This window comes from Ictalurus punctatus, chromosome 27 (genome assembly GCF_001660625.3).
Source record: "Ictalurus punctatus breed USDA103 chromosome 27, Coco_2.0, whole genome shotgun sequence".
NCBI lineage: Eukaryota > Metazoa > Chordata > Actinopteri > Siluriformes > Ictaluridae > Ictalurus > Ictalurus punctatus.
In genome coordinates this window covers 17,671,131-17,687,823 of record NC_030442.2, presented here as the reverse complement: position 1 = coordinate 17,687,823, position 16,693 = coordinate 17,671,131, and the positions used below count along the sequence as shown (strand labels likewise).

General features: G+C 42.7%; 1 protein-coding gene across 6 annotated transcripts in view; it reads right to left on the bottom strand.

The window, feature by feature from the left end:
• phkb (phosphorylase kinase, beta) overlaps positions 1-16,693 on the bottom strand; it is a 79,587-nt gene that overhangs the window by 3,049 nt on the left and 59,845 nt on the right. For 5 of the 6 annotated variants that reach the window (XM_017458545.3, XM_017458548.3, XM_017458549.2 and 2 more), the window contains 13 exons: positions 15,486-15,579; positions 12,708-12,791; positions 11,424-11,528; positions 11,207-11,289; positions 11,038-11,128; positions 10,398-10,456; positions 10,098-10,260; positions 9,906-9,987; positions 9,100-9,157; positions 4,283-4,373; positions 1,455-1,657; positions 739-873; positions 347-476 (listed from right to left, as the gene is read on the bottom strand). In XM_017458545.3, coding sequence (XP_017314034.1) covers positions 347-476; positions 739-873; positions 1,455-1,657; positions 4,283-4,373; positions 9,100-9,157; positions 9,906-9,987; positions 10,098-10,260; positions 10,398-10,456; positions 11,038-11,128; positions 11,207-11,289; positions 11,424-11,528; positions 12,708-12,791; positions 15,486-15,579 — 1,378 coding nt within the window. Of the gene's footprint in view, positions 1-346; positions 477-738; positions 874-1,454; positions 1,658-4,282; positions 4,374-6,744; positions 6,836-9,099; positions 9,158-9,905; positions 9,988-10,097; positions 10,261-10,397; positions 10,457-11,037; positions 11,129-11,206; positions 11,290-11,423; positions 11,529-12,707; positions 12,792-15,485; positions 15,580-16,693 lie in introns of all 6 variants that reach the window. The other variant, XM_053676653.1, reaches the window with a different exon arrangement.

Here is a 16,693-nt window from a genome sequence, read left to right as displayed (position 1 = left end):
GAGGATTTATTACTGATTTTGTTGGATTCATTGAATTTTTTGTTTTTCTTCCATTGATAATTTAATGGTCTCGCGTTGGTTATACTCGTTTTTGCAAGATTGCAAGGAGAGCTCCGAACCTCTGCACTCTTTCAAAAAGTCCAAATGTCTGTCATTTTCCAGGTCTGGAAAAGAGCGCCTTATATTTACACAGCGAGCTACACTGGAATCCTGGATCTCCAGATGAAGCACACTTAAATACGAGGTCATGTTAAGAGAATGTTACGGTGAAACGTCACACAGTATGACAGTTAATGAGCGTGTGTTGTGTAAAGCCCTGTTCCAAACAAAACGGTGATGAGTTTACCTGAGGCAGGTGAAGACCTCCCACCATGATGCCGTTACTCGTCCGCTCCAGAATCTGCCAGACGCGATCGTAAAACCCGAGCGGCGTACGATTCAGAGATCCGTCGATCTGACGCCGATTCAGCCACGCCCTGATGTTTTTTGGTTTTTTTTTTACAAAAAAGTCATTTTTAATGGTTTTACTAACCTTTTGATTAAATTTAAGACTCAGAACCTCTCTGACCAGAATCATGTTCATCTGCTGATCAGAAAAGAATCTAGGACCAGGCCAGAAGAACATCATCTAGAAATCTACTGAACATCTAGAACATCGAATTGAAACTGGGAATGGCCTTAAAAGGAAAAGCAGGAGTTTGATGAGTCGCGTAAAACAGTGAGGTTTATGTTTCTCACCTGCCGGTCTGTTGAGGTTGAAGAACGTCCAACAGCAGCTGTTTGACGTCACTAGGTGACATTTGGTAGATGTCCTGAGGCGGCATGTCTCCTGCACGGATCTTCAGCTCGTGTTTCATGGCCTGGACGATCCAGCTGTTCCAAAATAATAATAATAATAATAATTCCAAATTCACACCATGGAACAAACCATCACGACAAACTTTCTTTCTACAGTAGAAACCCTACTGTAACTTACTTTATGTTCTTAGCAGATCAAAAACCTCCAGCCGCATGACACCTCGGAGTAATTTATTAGAAATATTAACTCGTTAAATCAACAGTAAAAGAATCATCTACAGGCTGCTGTTATGAAGCTTGAGTTGATTCATTTCCTATAACGGCAGATCGCTGTGTAAGTGTTTTATTCCTCTTGTTCCACAGCAATCTGTCTATCACATTATTTTTTTTAAATGCGAAATGTCAATAAGCGTAAACTCCTCTGAAGATGTCGGAAAACGGTCACAGCTTTACCTCTGACCCGCTACCGTCGGAGCCGCCGTTATAGAAAATGAATCAACGCCTTCTGGCCAATCAGAATCCAGAACGTAGCAGCGCTGTGGCGTGGTGTAACTAGATACGGCGTTTCTTTTCCGTCATGCAGTTGGGTTGGAATGAACGCGTCGGTGACGTGGTTCAAATGGAGTTAAGGACTGGTCAACGTGTCGGTTTGTTACCCGATGCGGATCTTGAGCATGCCGCTGAACAGCTCGGGGTTGTTGGAGATGATCCAGCCGATGTGGATGACGAGCTCCTGCTGCAGCACGGCCTCTCGCTCGCCGTGAGGACTGCACTTCCTGTAAATGATGTCCTTAATGACAGCCGGAGACAGCGGGTTAGAGATCACCTCCTCCTCGTGTCCAAAAAGACCCAGAGTCACCTGGTACAGCGACGACAACAAAATAGTTAACTCTCAAAATCATCCACTCGCGAATGGTGAATTATTTCGTCCATGCTCCGATGTGTCCGATTTCTCCAAACTAATTCTACACTAAACCAGTAAAAACATTCCAAAAGCCAAAAGTTCATAACCACGGCCGTCTCGTCTCGTCCCCCCCCGCTCCGTTCCCCCGCTAATCTACCTGTTTCTTCTGCATTTGAATAAAACGTCTCACCTCGTCATTTTATTATTCCAGCCCGAGCGCTTTTAAACTCGGCCCCGCGACCCGCAATTTATCCAAAACAGACAGCAGGCAGATTTGTGCTCGTAACCCCCCCCCCGGAAGGTCTCGATCCCTTTCGTATTTTTTGCAGGTCTCGTCTCTGAGGCTTAAGCACCGCAGCCTGCATGGCTCAAATGTGGACTGACCCAGTTTTCAGAACAAAACTATGTTTCAGGCTATTAAAGCGTTTTTAAAAAAAAAAACTGCCTTGAGGATGCAATCTATATGCAGATTTCATCCTCCTGGAGATTCAGTCTAATAAATCAGTTCGGGACTGTCGGAGGGGGGAAAAGGCCTGCAGTTAATCTAACGCAATTAATCTGAGAAATGGTATAGAACTGAAAACATACATACATGCATATATATGAAAATAAAAGAATGAGTTGGAGTTGGGATAGAGAGAGCACAGGACACATCAGAGGATGTACAGTATACAGCAAGTAGTATTATAATATATATATATATATATGTGTATAGAGGGTGGGACGATATATCGGTATGATGTACCACGCTCAGGGAATCTCAAATATCTGCAGGAAATGATTAAAAACTAATCTTCAGAAAAAAACGGTCAGATGTTCCTGTTCTGTCCCGAGAACAAATCAGTCGACGTTTTACTGTCATGTGATGAAAAAATGACCGTACACTCATGGCCTGATGACCGAACTGTAACGAGCGAAATTTGTTTTTTGCTGTAGCCTGAAGACGTTTGGTTTTGAGATCAAAAGATGAAAGATTTCAACTTTTATTTCCTGGTATTTATATGTAAACGATATAGAACATACCGCATTTTGTATCCGACCACTCAATTTGTGGATGAGCAAAAATATTGGAACATGACGGGTGTTTCTTGTTCCCAGGCGTGTCCTGTTAGATCGAATGTTTAAGCAATAAATAGCGCTGAACATCTACTCTTGGTTTTATCCTTCAGTTTCACCTGTGAAGACTGCATTTCTTGTTAAAAAAAGGATAAACCAACAGGAAGATCAGAGAGCTGTCTATGGGAGAAAAGTGAGCCATTTTGAAGCTGAGAAAATAGAAAATCAATCAGAGGCATTGCAGAAACATTGGGCAAAGCCAATACAACAATCTGGAATGTCCTGAAAAAGAAAGGAACCGCTGCTGTAAATATATATAGTGAGTTCTTATACTTTTAAAAAAAAATTGGGTGGTCTGATAAAAGGTTGTATGTTTTATGTTGTTGAACACGTGTAGATGTAAACACCAGGAAACAAAATCCTAAACTCTTGTCTCATCTCCATCTTTTCATCTCAAACCCAAATGCCTTTGGTGTACAGCACCAAAAAAAAAAGAATTTGCCTTGCCGTTCCAATAGTTTTGAATGTATTTACTCACATTCACACACCAATTTAATAAATAACTCCGTGTTTCATATTAACGACAAAAAGAAAGCGCAAATATAGACAAAGAAGATCGGCCATTCAATTAGGACAAAAGTAACAGAACCCTAGAAGAGTAGGAGGAGTTAGAGCGTGTCCGTGGTAGCTGCAGTGGCTGAGCTGCGTTAGGAGCCGCTTAGGACGCGCTCTTTCACTGTGTAGTCGTCATTTTCAGCTCGCTGTGAGCTTTGTGCGCGTGGCTAAACGTAAATCTACCACGGATGCGCTCGGTAGTTCACGGCTGCTCGGCGTTCATCGACATACAGACGAAGAAATATCAGCAAAATGTTTGTACATCTGGTGTGAATTTTTCATTGGGGTTGATATACGAGGCTGAAAATACAGGCGCGTCCTCGCAAATCCCACTGTTACCCCGGGTCCTTCAGTGTATTGTTCTTGTTTTTTTTTTTGTTTTTTTTTTTTTAAGTAAAAACATATTGAGAAATCGGGGTTTCTACATTGTTTCGATAAACTTCTGAACGCGGAAGAAAACGTACATCGTTTCCCCTCTGAGGTGTTCTGTCCCTCTGCACTAGTTAGCTCATTTGAGCCGTTCACTAACGCGCTACATCCATCACCATATCGTCTCACTCCTACATTTACAGTTATTCATTTAGCAGACGCTTTTATCCAAAGCGACTTACAAACGAGACATGTTCTCCTAACAAGAAACCACTAGCATTAGCATTAGCAGTGTGAACAGCTACGTTAGCAGCGTACAGAGGATTAGAGACTGGACCTATCGGACTTGCAGTGAAACATGCGCGTTTGTAAATTTAGTGGAAAATACATACACAAATGATCAGTGAACATTAAAATGTTGTTGTTGATTTAGTTTTTTCTTTTATACATACAAGTTAGAAATACTTCTACCATTTCTACCGCTCTACATTTTTAAACTGGGGTCTTTCTTTGGACCTCCTGATCTTGGTTCCCACTTACCTGCTTGCCATGCACTAAAACGCTAGTAATACTCGGAGCAAGGCTGTCCACTAGCTTAGTTAAGAGACCGGCAGCGAGACGTACAACGGACCTGGTGAACAGAAACACATCATCCCACACGGGTTAACACTCACAGCCCGGCTGAACAGGAACATCAACAGCAGGAAGTTCTTCATGTAGTACACTGGAGTGAGTAATGTATTCGCGTCAAGTTTAGCACTCGGGAAAGCTTTTATTTCCTTTAATACCGCTAGCAGAGACGATCCGATACCCAGGATCAGCAGCGAAACAAACGAGAATCGTTTTTAAAAGCGGCGGATCGAATATCAGAGAAGAAGAAGAAGAAGAAGAAGCAGAAGAAGAAGGAATTCAATCCGATCCTGTGATAAATGGGGGGGAGTGACTGGAACTGGATTTGGAAAAGATTTTTTGAACTGGAAATGTTTACACAGAGAGACATGACCGTATGTCTTTGTTAGGACTGATTTGATTACATCTATAGTTAATGTACGTTATTATATTTGCAGTGGAAGCGGTTTTGTAGTAGTTTTTAAAGGGGTATCCATATCGGCCGTTACGAGATTTCAGTATCGGGATCGTTATCGGGAAAGTAAAAATGCTATCTTTATCTTTACGAAACTGTACACGACTTCAGATCCTGAACTTTACAAGCAGAAAGCTTTATTTCATGAGCGTTTATTTCCACCACCATCAAAGGCTGCTCGCCGTCCCCCCGTCTCTCTCTCCGTCCCCCCGTCTCTCTCGCCGTCCCCCCGTCTCTCTCTCCGTCCCCCCGTCTCTCTCTCCGTCCCCCCGTCTCTCCGTCTACTCGCTCAGCCATGCGTGCGTTTCAATAACCGGCTAAATTAACGAGCGTTCCCTACGCACGGCGCCTTCACAATGAGCCATTAGCGTCCTCGGGTCGGTCCCTCAGGCAGGAAGCGGCGCTGAATGACAAACGTGCAGTGGGAATATTCAAGTCCAATCGTTCTAAAGTCTCAGCGATTCATTCTCAAAGGATCCCTTTAAACCGTAGAATAGACTCCAGAATAGGTATTTTAATGTTCACTAATTTATGAGATGCGGAGATTCGTGCGTTCTGTAGTGGACACGTACACCGAGAGCTGGGCGATAATGTCAATTTACACACGCAACCAATCACGAAACAGGAGGCGGGGATCACCGTAGCCTCATTTACATAAAGGAGTCTGGTTTGGTCGAGCACTGTAGCTTATTATATATTTAATGAATACTTTTACGCAGCACGATTCGATATGTAAGCGCTCTCTCATCACGCTTTCGTTATCAGAGTATTTTCCTAAAGTATTGATCTCGTATCGTTTCCATATCGCCCAGCTCAAATTAAATAAATGAGGGAGGGTGCGAAGCTCAGCACGACAACGAACACGCTTCACTAAATGAAAACGATAAAAAGTTCAACCGAGTTAAATTTGAACATTTTTTCTCTTCCCTAGATCCCACCATCGGTTTTCCAAAACGACCCGCCGGAAGTGCACGCCCCTGCATTTTAATAATAATAATAATAATAATAATAATAATAATAATAATAATATTACAGAGCTGCCAACATAGAAGGGAAATAATGTGCAGTTCCCGAGTAAAAAGCAAAAAAAACACGCCGTTAACACGCGTCACGCATTTTGCCGGTTTATACGTAAGGGATAATCCAGGGCTAGGTGTGCGTTACACGATTTTAACGCCAATCAGCATCGAGTATTCGGACAATTTGGGATCATTAGATGTAATGTGGTGCGACCGGGAGTCGAGTTATTTCCTGTCTTCATTTACGTCATAGCAGCGTTACACGTACTCCCTCACCACTACCTCTCTCTCTCTCTAAAAACTAATTAATTAATTAATTAATTAACAACACAGCGGTCATTTTACCCAGAAACCAGAACGTGTAAAACGTGTAACGGTGAACACTTTCCTGTGCTGATTAACTTCCTAAAGTTCTGACACTGGAGACTCCTTCCATAGATGTTAAATAAATGTTTCCTTTAAAAAAAATAAATAAATAAAATCAATGATATTACTTTGTCAAACAGAGCATTTTAAAAATACGTTTATTGCGACGAGACGAGCTGTAGGAAGGGGGCGGGGCTTCCATCCGAGAGTCCCATCTAGGGGGCGGATTCTTTCGATGTATTTGAGTGAAAACTCTTGTGTCAACGCACTCCGACTGATCTCCTGCACACGACGCGTAAAGGTTGGCAGGTCTGTTATTATTAGCTTCAGTTACTGATCGATCTTCACACACAAGAACCCATTAATCACAGGTGTACATTAATATAAAATGCACCATCATCATCATCATCATCGCAGCTCGTCAGTGAAGCGTGCTCTCCTGTTAATGGAAAACTCGGTGATGTTTCACTCAGTCTCGACAGATATATAAAGAGAAGCATGCAGAAGCAGTGACCCCGCCCCCCGCGCGTTACCTGTTTACCATGGACCAACAGGGTCGTTATATGAGGCGCTATAGAACTGGCGAACTTCTGAGTAGCGGCTGCTGCGCAACGCACCGCCATCCTACGCCAGGTTAACATGTTCGGAAATAAATTCATTTTTACAGGAGAGATTTCAATCAAAAGACAGAAAGAACAGACAAGAGAAGATGAGTGCTGAGACGTGGTGATGTCATGCCAGTGCCTTGAACTTGTGCTGTTTTGTTTTGCTTATAATTAAATTGTGATTTCTCTCTCCACCACGTTTGACTCGGATGATAAAGAGCGCTGTTAACGCGTTCATTCATTAAACAGACAATAAACGCACTGTTAGACGTTTCAGAATAAGCGGTGCGTTGTAAAAGAAGTCACTTGCTCCTGGATAAAATTCAAGGCTAGTGGCGTTATTTATGTGAGCAGGTGCTTTATATATATATATATATATATATATACATACACATAGTTGTGCCCAAAAGTTTGCGTACCCCTTGCAGAATCTGCTAAATCTTAACACTGTGAACAAAATAAGACGGATCATAAAAATCCCATGTTGTTTATTTAGTCCTGAATAAACTATTTCACATAGCAGATGTTTACACACAGTCCACAAGACACGATAATAGCTGAATTTATAAAAATTACCCTGTTCAAAAGTTTACACACGCTCGATTATTAATCCCGTGTGTCGTCACCTGGATGATCGACGACGTGGTGTGTTTACGTGTTGTGAGAGTTCTTCACGAGTCCCTCGTTCGTCCTGATCAGTTAAACCGCCCACTGTTCTTCAGAAAAATCCTCCCGGTCCTGCACATTCTTTACTTTCCCAGCATCTTCTGTATATTTGAGCCCTTTCCAATAGCGCCTATATGATGTCGAGAGCCATCTTTTCACACTGGGGACGACCGAGGGACTCGTACACGACGATTACAGAAGGTAACACGACTAACACGTTAAGAGCCAGGGGGGTGTAAACTTTTGAACAGGATAATCAGTGTAAATTCTTAGTATTTTATATTCTGGGAGACATCTTATTTAAGGTCTGAAGGGCGGTACTAAATGAAAAAAAAAAAAAAGATCTTTAAACAAAATAACACTGATCATCCTGTTCAAAAGTTTACACCCCCCTGGCTCTTAATGTATTCTGTTGCCTTCTTGAGCATCAGTGAATGCTGCAATGGGTATGCAAACTTTTGGGCACAACTGTATGCATGTGTGTGTATACATTTATATATATATATATATATATATATATATATATATATATATATATATACACACACACACACACAAGTTTTTAATATCCTTTCAAAAAAATATACACTGCTGTTGGAAAGTTTTCAATGAAATCTTTCATTTAATGCTAAGCAAAACACTAGACCAAACAATAGCAAGCTATCACGATTCACCGTGTGTCATTTCTTTTCACCCACTTTCCAAATCTTATTTATCTATTTATTTATTTATTTATTTACATTTTAACTGCAGAGGAAACAATAGAACTGGAGACTACTCTCTCATCACTCATTTCTCATCATAATATTTTCTATATTAACCTTCAGGTCATCTCACAGGTTTTGGCATTATTCTGACACAAACCCTCCAGTATGTATTATAAATACTTATGCAGTAATAATAATTATTATTATTCAACAGATATCATGTGGGTAAAGAGTTAATAATTATCAAATCGATTTGATCAGGGTGCTACAGTACAACAAAAGTCGAAATCAATATCTGGATTGCAGTAAAGGGTTCAGAGCTAGATGAAGACAGGAGGACAATCCAAAATACACTAACTGGCCAAATGTGCTGTACTAAAAGTATGTGCACCCCTGAATATCACACCCGTATGTGGTTCCTCCACAAACTGTTCCCACAAAGTCTGAAGAACATGATTGTGTAGAACGTCTCTCTGCGCTGTAGCATTACAGGTTCCCTTCACTGGAACGAAGAGGAACCAAATGACACACAGTGCACAAAGCGAGCTCCGTGAAGGTTGGGAGAAGGTAGAACAAGTGTCCTGTACAGAACCCTGATGTGAACCCCACTGAACACTTTTGGGATGAACTGGAACTGGAGTCTCCTCACTTCAACATCAGCGCCTGACCTCAACCTCACTAACGCTCTTGTAGCTGAATGAACACAAATCCCCACAGCCACGCCCTGAAATCCCCACAGCCACGCCCCAAAATCCCCACAGCCACGCCCCAAAATCCGAGGGGTAAATCTGGAATCGTCAACAAGAACATATGGGTGTGATGGTCAGGGGTGCACATACTTTTGGCAGAAATGAATGTTCAGTAGTGTGTGTGTGTGTGTGTGTTTAGGGGGTATGAAGTGAAATCTGACCAGAGCTTCCTGCTGCCTGCTCTCCTGTAGATCCGCTCCAACTCAGCGTTCAGGAACTCTGGAGACGCGAAAACAAAACCAGATTATTCTTCTACACCACAGCACGGCTGAATTCGTGAATCTGATTGGGCAGAAGGCGTTCGTTTATTATCATTTTTGTAGAACGGCACGACTCGGATTAACGCGCTCGTTCTAATACGTTATGGTTTCCATAGCAACAGCTGATCCACAGGGACTTGTATCGCGGACGCGCCGCATAATCGAATCAACCGAATGAACACGTCTCGTTTAAGGAAGAGATTCATCGCCGGTTTATCAGCAGTATTTTCACCTGCTGTATCGACCACACACACACGCACACACACACACACACACACACACACACACACACAAGCTATTAAATGTCTAATCATAATAATTTATGTATAATCATTTTTAAAGTACTTACAAGTACCTTCATTATATTTTACTCAATTATTATTTACTATCATTATATTAATAATATTTAATATTTCATAAAGTTAATTTCACAACTAATACAGAAACAGCTGTTGTGTTTATTTATTGATTGAGTGATTAATAGAGTTCGAGGTGAATGCATTTATTCATTTATTTATTCATTCATCTACTCATCTAACTTTCTATCTATTTATGTCTATCTATCCATCAATCTTTCCTTCTATCTATCCATCCATCCATCTATGGATAGAATTAGAGGCTTATTCCTTCATGCATTTATCTACTCATCTACCTATGTACCTATAGTAAGTGAGTGTGTGTGTGTGTGTGTGTGTGTGTGTGTGTACCATCTTTGCTGAAGAAGTCTGGACCTTCTTTCTTCAGGAGAACACTAGCGAGCTGCGCCTGGCTGGCGAGACAGACACAGTCCTGACAGGAAAAACACACACACACACACACACACACACCCGTCACACAGCATACGAGACGACGCCACATCACTTTAATCAGCTGGGATAAACGCTGAATGCGAGACTCACGTTAAACTTCTGCAGGATCTCGTGCGTGGGTTTGTTCCTCCACTCGTCGATGTCGATCTCGGGCTGCTGCTCCAGGTCCGAGGCGTTGGGCGTGCTCGTCTGACGCTTCACCTTCGAGTGTTTGGGCAGCTCCAGCTCCTCGAAGCTCTTAAACTCGGGAATCCTTCAAGGAGGAGAAACACCGATCACGACGAGGGATTAGATCAGGGTTAGATTTCATAAAGCTACAGCGAACATTATTTTACTTAATATTATTATTATTATTATTATTATTATTATTAAGATCAGGCTGGTTGTTACTCTGCCTCGTTGACACGCAGAAAATCCAGCTGCTCAACCACAGCTCCGGAGATGAGAGTCTACACACACACACACACACACACACACACACACACACACACACACCCCAGTCAATACACAATGTACCAGTTACAATTAAAGGCTGGATAAAATTACACACAGCATCATGGCCATTATATCTGCCTGCACTCTAAATATAAATCAATCAACATATTTATTTATTTATTTATTTGTTTACTTAAGGAAATAGAAGGAACAGTTCACACTTGATACGATTACAGTTAAAGATATTAAACGTGTATTAAAAGAAGAATAGAGTAAGAGAGTTTATGTCCCTGGTCATATTCATCAGCATTAATCACTTAATAGATGAATACATTCCTGTACTTTTTATAAACTGACATCAAAGTGCAATAAACGTGGCCACTTCTAAACATCTCATCACTGCGCTTATATCATCGGCTCTATCGGGACATACATATCCAGGTTTCACTCAAAAACACGGATTATTATCCAATTAAAATGTATTACATGCCTGTCATCTTTAAATGTACATAATGCACACTGTTAAAAGAGAGAGAGGGAGTGTGTGTGTGTGTGTGTGTGTGAGAGAGAGAGAGGGAGAGAGTCAGGACCTCACCTGAAGCCTGTCGACGTGAACTTTGACCCCTCCGATGTTGCCCTTCTTGAAGGAGGCCAGCATGTCCAGTACAGGGTTGAAACGGCTCCCCCTGCAGGACACCAAGAGACATTACAAATGAAAAGTGGCGTATTTTATTGAGTGTGATTGGTTATAAATCGAGTCGTACTTGATGTTATCCTCTCTGATGAGGACGAGGAAGAGCGGGCGACCCGGCATCTTCCAGCACTGCTTAATGAACTGTAGAGCGTTCTGTGTACACACACACACAGCGACACAAATATGTACGACTGTAATTCTATATGAATATAAATGATATTAGTTCGTTTCTGGAACTGATCACATGACCCGAGAGCTCAGCCAGGTGTGACATCACAGCAGCTCACCTTGATGTCGTCGATCAGCAGCATGACATCCTGAGAAAGGTAGAAGTCGCTGAGGTCAAAAACGATGGGGTAACACACCACGGTCTTCCCCAGGATGCGATAAATCTGGCAACACAGAAAGATGTCCAAAATGTTGTAAGAAATAAAAGCAGCAAAAAACAAACAAAAACTCCTCTGTACCTTTAACGTCCACCGGGATTTATAAATATGCATGAATATGCAAATTAGGAAACACTCCCATGTCCATCCCTAACAGCTTAATATCATTAATACTAGCTTTCTTGGTTAGCTAGCTGGCTAACTGCTATTAAACTACGTAGCATGTAATACTAGACTGTTACCATAGCAACTTAGTTTAGTGCACAGGTTTCTGTTTTTTTAAGCTCTCATCCGAGACGTGATTGGTCCAAAACTGATTGTTTGTTTAGTGACATCACAAAATGAACTTGTATGTAGCTCCGCCCCCAAATCAGTTTTAATGAAGACGCACAACTCAATAGAATCGGCTATGTTCAGGAAGACTTTAAATCTGTGTGCGAGTGTGTGTGTGTGTGTGTGTGTGTGTGTGTGGTTCCACTAATAACTGATTTTATCTCACCGTGTCCTTCATGCGAGACGGACACACACAGAAGGACAGACAAATATTTTACCTCAGCGTAAAGCTGCGAGTAAAGATAACACCTGCCGAGTTTACGGCTAGCGCTAACGTGCTAACCACGCCTACTGATTTTGCTAACATGCTAATCACGGTAATGATTACGGTAGTAATTTTACTGACTTTGCAAGTCGTAAAACTTTTACTTTTACTGACTTTAGCGTTTTCATGTCGTTAAACGCCCCGCCTTCTCTTACCGATATCAAAATCACAAATTTCCGATCAAATTTAAATGCGGCAACTCTAGAACGTTCCGCGCTAGCTCCCTGTGCAGCTGTGCGCGTTTCGGCGGTCTGCATTTCTTCAGCGGAGGCGCGTGACCTGCAATTAAATCGTTTCGAATTAATATTCCGTGTCGCCAGCGTGTAATAAGTGGGACGAACTGATGCAGAGCTTAAAATGTTCGTATGATAATCGCCTTCGCTAGAGTTCGACTGAACAAAATGGCTGCCGAGGTGCTCTGAAGGTGGTGCTTCGTTGTTGCCTGGCAACCGCATCCAGGAAGAAAGGGAAAAAAAAAAAAAAAGCCATGCACGTCTTATTTCACCGTGAGCTGTAAAGTGCGTTACTACAGCTTCTGTGTGTGTGTGTGTGTGTGTGTGTGTGTGTGTGTGTGTGTGTGTGTATACCTTACAGGTCCCGATACAGCCCACCGGTCTCTCTGGACGTCCACTTAGACCGAGCTTCTTATTGATGGCCAAGAAACGATACGCCTGGAAACACACACACACACACACGGGTATGTGCAAGCTCAGCATGATACACACTGTACGAACTGCAGTTGTATATGGAAATCGATATGATTGCACAATGCAGCGCACGCACACACGCACGCACGCACGCACACACACACACACACACACACACTAAGTACTAAGACCAAGAGAAGAGACAAACTCTTTTCCCCTACAGAGCCCGGAGATCTCCTGCGTACTTTGTGGACATCTGGTCGATTTGAAAGCGACGTCTAATCCGTGGCACGTCAGAGCCAAAACGTTGCCGTTCGTCCGATCTACAAACTGAACCGCAAAGCGGTTAGCGGTTAGCGGTTAGCGGTTTCGCGCGCGACGACGTTAAACGCGCTGACTAGCTCACATTCAAAAGTATAACTATAAAAGACCCATGAATACGGTCAGGCGAAACAGAGCTACGTGTAGATCTGAAGACTACGTGAGAGCGTGTTAGTATTCAATAACGGTCTAGAACAGATGTCTAAGTACGCGATTTGAGACACAGCGCTGGCTTGTTTAGTCGGGCGGAGTCACACTGCGCTCATTTCTGAGGACCACTGCAGGATACGTGCATCAGACGTCCCGGGTCTGTGTAGATCAAAACAAGTAGAATGGTTCTTCATGGGAGGAAGGTTTCTGGTACCCGAGCTTTAAAATCGTCTTCCACTGAACCTCGGAGAAATCTCATCTCTCTCTCTCTCATCTCTCTCCCTCTCATCTCTCTCTCTCTCTCTCTCTCTCTCCTCCGAGCTCATCTTCTCTCCCAGTGACATCACTCCTATCAAAAACACAGCAGGTGTCTCTTCGCTGTTTATAAAAACATACTGTTTTTCTACTCGTGACACTCCATACATAGAGGAGAGACGGACAGAAGAAGAGAGAGAGCAAAGCGAGGGACACAGAGAGAAGAACGGTAAAGGGAACACGAGACACTGAGTCTGAGAAACTGCTGTATAAAATCTATATTCCGTCATCATATCTCTGCAGGGAAACCTCTGTCTGTGTGTGTGTGTGTGTGTGTGTGTGTGTACGTTGTCAGAATTTGTGATGGTATCAGAGCACCACTAGATGGAGCTGTGTGTCTCTGGGACGTTCAGCTCGGCACGACATCACACACACAGTCTCACACACACACACAGTCTCACACACACACACACACACACAGTCTCACACACACACACAGAGTCTCTCACACACACACACAGAGTCTCACACACACACACAGAGTCTCACACACACACACAGAGTCTCACACACACACACAGAGTCTCACACACACACACAGAGTCTCACACACACACACAGTCTCTCACACACACAGTCTCTCACACACACAGTCTCTCACACACACAGTCTCTCACACACAGTCACACTCACACAGATACACAAAGACACACAGTCACAGTCACACACACACACAGTCTCTTTCACACAGATACACAAAGACACACACACAGTCTCTTTCACACAGATACACAAAGACACACACACACACAGTCACACAAACAGTCTCTCTCTCACACAGATACACAAAGACACACACACACACAAACCCTTGCTGCAGAGAAACTGCCAAGAAACACATATGATGCAATTTATAGACTGGTGTGTGTGTATGAGTGTGTGTGTGTGAGTATCAGTGATTATAATCTGAGTAATACAGGAGGGTGTGTCTTTGAGGAGCAGAGGAGTGGGTGTGTCTAAATGGGACCGCTGTGGGTGTGTCTAAATGGGACGACCGTGGGAAAGTCTTTGAGTGGCAGAGGTACATTTGAAATGATTGCACCTAGAAACACACTTTTGCTCAGACCTGTCGATGTGAGTGCGTCTCCAGCGTCACGCCACTCTGCAGAGAGGAGGAGCTGAAGTGAAGGAAGTCGTGACTGATCGGATAATTAGCAGGATAACGTGCTGGGTAATCATTAGCCTGGATTCCAGGCGCTGATCTACAGGCCGCTATCAGAACATACGTCTGAACGCCTTTCCCCAAAAAAAAACCACCAACACACACTGTTTCCATCAGGTTCGGGTGGGGTCGCTCCTCGTCCTCATCCGATCGCTCCATCACTCGATACGTTTTCACTTCTTCAGCCACGAACTTAACGAACCGTTCCTCTAATTTACGTCGAGCTTCGGAGGTTTTACCGAGACCACGCCCTCTTGAATTCTGCATTGTGATTGGTCAGAAGGTGCCGGTGAATTCTCTGACAGTAATGCAGCTGCAAATCGCAGGATCATTTATACCACAGCTCTCGTTCGAACGCGTTTCTATAGTAACCACTCATAGAAGTTTTCTGAAAGGAGATTTCACAAGTTTAACGTGTACGGAAGGAGTCTCCAGTGTCAGCGCGTCTCGGTTAAAGGCGAGTATGAATGGATTAAAAAGCAAATTGCTGTGGCGTAAGAGGAATAAAGCACTCCGGCACGCAATATTACTGAAAATCGCTAAAAATCTCTAACTCCATGCGAGTGAGTACGCGTTTTGCTCGTGAAAGTTGATCAGATTCAAAAGTTTGTACGCTGCTTACGCTTCTGTCTAACAGATCACTTACCTTAAAGGGATGCCGTCTGTGTGTGTGTGCGTGCGTGCGCGTGTTGCACGCGTGTTGCGTTGATCATGTGACCTCATCTCCTGTGCACTGAATAATGAATGTATTCATTAATGCTGTAAAATACCTTCACAAGCTCCTGCTGAGGCCAAATCTGAATGGGTTCCACCTGCTGAGGGGTCTGAGTCTGAATACCGTACGTGTTCAAGAAAACCTGCAACCTAACACACACACACACACACACACACACAAACACACACACATTTAAGCTCATAATATGATTTATTATTCAGTATACTTATGCAAACGAGATACAAAAGATATCTCCCTCTTGTATTTCTCCTTCACTTGTTTCTCTTAATTAAAAAATTCACGACTGATCCTGAAAAAACCCGATCCCGGACGACTGCTTCAACGATGACTCAGTAGCTAGAGTACACAAGTTAGCAAGAAGAACAGATTAGCGACTCTCTTTAGTGCCTGAAGCACTGCTGTTACGATCACCGTGTGCTTTATTTATTTATTTTTTAAATGGCAAGAGGTTGACATTAGCACAAACGATCGCAAACGATCGCAAACGCCGCGATATCGGGAGGAGCGAAGAATTTTCCACGTGACGTCATCACGACACGCGTTCAGCCGAAGCTCTCTTCGATTCACGTGTCGAACACGAGTACGGCTAAAAGGTCTCGTTTACCTACGAACGTCGCTGCGAAAGACCGCGGAGAACAATTTCGCGCGATCGCGATTTCGCCGAGTCGAGTAGTTTCCCGGGAGAAAAACAACTCCGCACACCGCACCGCAAATTTAGAAAAAAGCCGCAGCAAAACCAAGCGCAGCAACGGTCACACGAAAAAAACCCCACAACGCATCGAAATCCTGTACGGACCGATCAAAGGAGGAAGACATGATTGCTGAAAAAGAAATAAATAAATAATAAATAAATAGTAGAAATTTCCAGGTACTGCAAATTAAAAATAAATAAATAAATAAATAAATAAATAAATAAATAAATAAATTCACCCAACGTTTATTTCTGCGCTTGCTGATCTTTTATGAAAACAGAACAACTCGACTTGGATCGCGCCGAAATGTCCTGCAGTGGACTTCTTTTCGTTTTTTGGGTTGTATTCATGAATATTTCATTTCCAAGCTGTGCGTCTAAGTAGCAACGATTAAAATAAAACGAGTCAGTATTTTTATAATGATCTGTTTACCTGTGTAGAGTGTGCCAGGGGAAACAGAAATGAATAATAATAATAATAATAATTAATAATAAATAAAAACAGGTTTCCTTGTTCATTTCGAAAGTTAAAAAAAAAAAAAATACCACCA